Below are 5,974 nucleotides of genomic sequence, written 5' to 3'. Positions count from 1 at the left end.
CACTTAATCAAAAGATTCAAGACTAGATTCTATGGCACATAACTGCTCTCACCATGATGAGACACACGAGTCGCATACTTTTCATAACTATGCTGAGCAGTTTGCAAAAATGACATAGATATAGTAGTAAGTTTTAATGTAGATTCATTCACTCATATTTTTATTTTATTCTCCTTAAAAGGGAATAGTCAACAGCTTGTGTTCCTGTAATTTGCCTGAGAAAAACTTGAACTTATCTGAAAAAACAATCATCTGATTTCTAGTTCATAGTAATATATGTAGATTTCAATTAAGAATGAAATTGTCATAGAACAGAGAAAGTTAAATATTCAACATGCAGGAGGTACTTTACAGTTTCAGCAGAAATGGAGAAGGTTATTAGCCCCTAGTGAAGACAAGATTTCTTGGAACCTATAACAGCACAGCTAACAAATGAACTTAGAAAACCACTTTCACTACTTCACTAGTGCGTGCTAAAGAATAAAAAATGTAAATGGAGTCGCATAGCACTTCAAAATTCAATTTAAAGTAATTCTTTAAACTAAATAAAATACAAAAAAAAACGGTGGAAAAAACAACCTCAAGCTTGCGAGCAGGTCTGGTTTCATCATTTTTTTTCTACAAATGTTGACAAGGCTTCACTGTGACTTGACTTTTTAAAATGACTGTCACCATCAGGAGCAAGAAGAGCATTTAGGACATGAATAAGACAGCAAAAGATCCCAGAATCAAGAAATGATTGTTTATCAACTGGCTGCAATCCAAAAATCATCAAAAACATGAGTAACAAACAAGTAGACTTATAAAGATAACAATAAACAAAGTCACTTTTGCACAAGTAAATATAACCCAAAGCCTATCTTCAGTCACGTAATTCAGTGGGAAACATGGGGAAAGTTTACACTCCATTAACATATATTAAAGCCTAATTTGCCACATACAGAATACACAAACTGACATTGGCTATTTGATATCAATGTCATGAATGGAGCCATAACATTTATGTATCAGATTTTATTCAGGTCTTCATCCAAAAGAATGGAACTGATTAAATTTGACAAGTTGCCTGGAGTGCAAAATCTTGGCAATTTTGAAAATGGAATATTACCCAGGTTCTTTAATTCTTTTACAATATCCATGTAACTTGTGTCAACTTAAGACATAGAAATCATGAATTTGACTTATCCTAAATATTCAAATGAAGCATCAAAGAGAGTAAAACCCAAACTATTTAATTGAACTCTCCATATGGGTCAGTGAACAAACCCCCGATACAAGGACTTCCACTGCATGTAATAGATTTGCACCAGGTGCAATGCCATCCTGCAGCGAACTATGGGCATAAGTTGTGATTGAAGAACATGGCCCACAAAAATAGGAATACCTTATATTGGTAAACGTCTGAAAATACCTTCGTAATTTCTGAGAGATATAATAAAACTTTCTCAGCTTCCAAAGCTCTTGTTTTACTGCTAAGCTTCAGCTTGTCTATATCAGTAACAAAAGCCCTTCCACAACAAACGAAAAAATGTGTGTCTCTACCAATCTGTATTAATTGCAGCCCAGATATCAAATATAAACATCATCCTGGCCTCAAAAGTCTCTAAGAGCAAGAGAAAAAAATATGTAGTGGATAAGATACATAATGATTTATCGTATTAATTTTAGTATGTTGTGCATCTCCAGGAATTATGTAAACAGTTAGAGAAGGTAACAAGCATGTCTTATATAATATTACTGACAGATTTCGGAAGTAGTTTCTATGGTGTGTTGATTTCATTGTACTATAGTATCATTCCCGTAGGAGTGTTCCATTTAAACTTTCTAGAATATATACACCAAACTTCTGTTGAAGTTACTTATTCAAAAAGCTAGAATAAATTGGCAGCAACGCAATATTTAGCATATCCAGATAGTAGATATCTGCATCCAGTCAAATGCATTTTGAAATGTATTTACATGAAAATGAAGTGAAGAAGAAAAGTCTCTCTTACATGGAACATAAATGGGCGACATTTTTGTGTTCTCTCTCTAATCTACAAAAAAATTCTACAGTCCAAGTCAAGGCCCTCTCCTTCTCCTGAGACAGAAAATGAAATGATGAATATATCAACAGCATTGATAGCATTAGTATTTGCAGCAGTAAAACACAACCAAAATAAATAAAGATTGAGACATCCTATGACATGTGACACACCTTTTCAGAATTGGAGGAACGGAACTCTTCCCAGCATCTCTTGAAATCCAATTCCAGTTCATCTTTGTCTCTGATTAAAGGAAAGAAAAATTCAGCAAGAATTTTATCCCTTTCTTCTATTCACACAGGCCACAGCCAAGTATGATACAAACAGACTCAAAAAAAAATACAAAAATAGTAAGGCAAACAATGTGGAGGCTTTAGAAGAATAAATATAGTATAAGAGGAATACGGTATGAAAAAAAAACTACCAGAGGAAACAAAAATGTAGTAATAAACACTCTTCTTAATATTTGGAACTTAAATTTCCAGTTTTCAATCAACCACTATTCCATCTAGTACCTCAAAATCAACTAAAGCCAGAACTTAAGACTTGAGAGTACCAAATATTAGATTCATGAAAACATTAAGCTCCATTGTGGAATAATGTCAAACATAAATTATTAACTTGATCCTCAATCTCTTCAACATGATTCTTTAACTTGTCAAATATTGCATGGACAGTGATTCCCAAATAATCTGCTATAATACCAAATTTCAAAGAACACAGCCTTCTTCTTGAACTAGGTAGGGACTATAGCATCGCTGGCTCTTTCAATACTCTACCCCACAAACAGAGTATAAATATGTCACCTTGATCCTCTAAGTATATGAGTGTAAAGATGTCATCTAACCAATATCACATGTATTACATTCTGGATCCATCAAAATCAGTTTCATAAAGGAAAATCACAACCTGATATAAGGGATACCTACAGAAAGGCATACAAAAAGGAACCTGGATGCTCCCCACAGTTGATCCTCTACCCCTTCTATCACTCTCACTCCCCTAAGCCTCTCATGCCAGTTAGCAAATTATATATCTCAGCATCCTTACAATGCATTAGAAGTTAAAAAGTTTAGGGAATGGGGAATGCAAAATGGTACTCCCTCCGTCCCACTAAAGATGGCCCCACTTTCCTTTTTGGGTTTGTCCCATCCAAGATGACCCATTACTATAAATGGAAACACCTTTATCCTTACTTTATTCCCTCTCTTACTTTACTCTCTCCATTTAACACACAAAATAAAATGGCATAAAACTCCGTGCCGCCCAAGGAATGGGTCACCTTCCTTGGGACAGAGGGAGTATTAGAAAATAGACAACTGGTTCAAGGTTTAGTGATATAAAAGGTATAAAGAAGGAAATGATTTGGAAAATGAAGTATCCCCTCTATGCTTAACATCCCAAGTAGTTTGGAAGTTCCTTCCATCACATAGAACCAATCATAACATGGGTCTCCTTGGATGGTAGGTCACGCTGTACACAGGAGATCTGGTTGATGCCCGGAAAGAGTTTGTCTAGACTCTAGAGATCTATGAAGTGGAGAAGAATGCAAACCGGCAACCCCTCAATTCGAAGGAGGATAGTTGATTTTGGAGGAAAACTATCAGTCCTATGTCAAAAGAGAGAAGCGCTTTCGATTGTATGATCGTATCATCTTTATGATAACTTTAAAGTATAATCCAGACTGCTCCTCCCACCTATGATGCAGGACCCACATCCAGTGTAAACTTTGAATTGGACCAGACACTTCAAAACATCATAAGGTTTCATCTTTTGAACCACACAGCTGATACTGATAGGATAAATTACATAGGCTAAACCACAAAGAGCGAATGAGCCCTGCTAATATGATAGCTGGACCTTGCTGAAGTTTCATGGGTTCATCAAGTTCTTGAATATTGGACCGATGGTGATAGCTATTAATCTAGAGAATTGTTTCCACAATGGGCTAGAGAGCAGGTTGCTGCACCTCACTAATGAATGCTTAATAGGAGCATGAACGTACAAGAATCCCAGATTGAAGCCCATAATCTCCAAGAAAAATAGGCCAGACTCAAGTCAAACATAAGAATATTATTCTTAACATTTTCTAAGTCGTTTTATCACCATCAAAATCTAGAAAATACACCTGGGAGCTACACAGAGATTATACATATTCACTCAGCTACATATTCCTTAAGAATCTACAACCTTCTTTTTTATTGAATATCCTACAGTAAATACCAAAAAAAGTAATACAAAAACCATGAATATGACAAGGAGAAAGGTTATACATGCTCTTTTCGGAGCCATAATACTGCAATATAAAAGTTCAATGCATACCGCAAAGGCTCGCATCTAAAAGCTGCCAATCATGCAATGCAGTTCTCTGTATGGAATTAAATTCACAATGGAAACAAAGAAATATCTCTAGTACGATTTCCAATAAATTAATGTTTAAATCCAAAGTTTATCCTCTACCACTGATTGGTGATGAGCATATTTGTTTGCTAAATGAAACCATAACAAAGCCGATAGTGGATAGTGGCCAACGCAATTTTAAAAATTCACCATCTCTTTCATTAAAGATGAAATGGTGTCCGGACCTCTCTCTTCAATTTAATCCAGGCATGTGGATTAAGTTTAACAACTAAACAGGTATCATCAATCTTTACGCACTAAAAATAACAGGTCACATTTAGTACACTGGTTAGCGGTTTATCTCATCAACAACAAACAGACTCAAATACAAATCCAAAAAGATATTTGAAAGCGGTATTCAGCCCATTATAGCGTATTACTCTAAACACCTAAAAATGTGTTGGTAGCTCCTTGAGCTCACAATACTGCAGTTGATTTAGTTCATTTTGGCAACAACATAAAACGGAGAGAGAAAAATAAAAGAGCGAGCTCGGTCAAAGTTCCTTGGTTGAATAAAAATCGAACCTTGAAGGCAATGACGAAAAGTCTGGGGTGGTCGGCGACAAATCGTTAGCATTGGTGCTGATTCTATCTCTCGGGGGCGGCGGAGACGGGGTTGTTGGGGCCGACGGCGGAGGCGGGGAAAGACCAACTTTTTCCTTGAAGTCTTTAAGCAATGATACCCATTTCATCGCTTTCTTTCCACTTGAATTTCCAAACATATGTCTCAACTAAATGGAACAGATGAACAAGACAGCTCTCTCATCCGTGAGCCAAGATTTAAATTTTAGTACGAAACATCAACAATCAGATCTCAATTATGTGTAGAAGGATCTCCCAGCTCATCCCACAGATTTATTTACTCGAACAAATAAAAGATTCGACACAGCCAAAAAACAAAATGTGATCAACTGGGCAGGATCCGTAGAAACAGAGGTATGTATGTGGAGCAGTATATATTAACAGAAGGAAAAAATACTATTTTATGTGAGGGCAGGGAAGTGGAAGGGAGCAATAGAAAATGGCAGTCAAACAATTTTCTTAGAGATTATCGAGGCGGTCTTGAATCATAGATTTTGCCCTAGAAATTGGGAGTTGAAAGCAAAAGGGAAGAAGAAAAGAAAATGGCAGCGTGTTTTCTGTATTGATTCCTGACGGATTTTCGCGCTCGTTTCTTTCTGTCTCTGTATCTATAAGTTTGATTCTCTCTATAAACACCATACTGTATTCTTACTTCTAAAATTCGTGATATTCCACGTAGGCAGCTTAGATCAACATTTATAAATGTGCCACGTGGCTTTATGGAGATCGATCGATGCTGTTATTTTAGCTGAAAAAATTCCCTACTGATATCTTGCCAAAAGGAAATGTATGGCCAAATGATTATAATGCCATAATATGAAAATTTTTATATTCCCATATATACACACACAATACGCTTAAATTATTAATCATTCATTTTAATTAAAATGTCGTTAAGAGCATCCACAATAGCGCCTAGCGCACCGCCTAGCCGAGCGCCGGCGCTAGGCGGTGCGCTAGGCGATCTA

The 5,974-nt window shown here is 36.3% G+C and overlaps 1 protein-coding gene and 1 long non-coding RNA gene across 2 annotated transcripts; both read right to left on the bottom strand.

Annotated features, from left to right (window-relative positions):
* Nucleotides 1-616: 616 nt before the first annotated feature.
* LOC121790718 lies at nucleotides 617-1,512 on the bottom strand. The gene is made up of 3 exons (XR_006048404.1): nucleotides 1,412-1,512; nucleotides 1,267-1,323; nucleotides 617-754 (listed from the first exon to the last, which is right to left on the bottom strand). It is a non-coding gene; the product is annotated as an uncharacterized LOC121790718 (long non-coding RNA).
* Nucleotides 1,489-5,577, bottom strand: LOC121790717 (protein SPIRRIG-like). Its single transcript, XM_042188857.1, has 4 exons — nucleotides 4,950-5,577; nucleotides 2,198-2,267; nucleotides 1,995-2,080; nucleotides 1,489-1,546 (listed from the first exon to the last, which is right to left on the bottom strand). Exons 1-4 carry the CDS (start codon nucleotides 5,144-5,146, stop codon nucleotides 1,489-1,491), a joined length of 411 nt encoding a protein of 136 aa, XP_042044791.1. The 5' UTR covers nucleotides 5,147-5,577.
* Between the last annotated feature and the right edge of the window lie 397 nt (nucleotides 5,578-5,974).

Source organism: Salvia splendens, unplaced genomic scaffold, assembly GCF_004379255.2.
Source record: "Salvia splendens isolate huo1 unplaced genomic scaffold, SspV2 ctg596, whole genome shotgun sequence".
Taxonomy (NCBI): Eukaryota; Viridiplantae; Streptophyta; class Magnoliopsida; order Lamiales; family Lamiaceae; genus Salvia; species Salvia splendens.
This window is presented reverse-complemented; position numbering and strand designations above follow the sequence as displayed.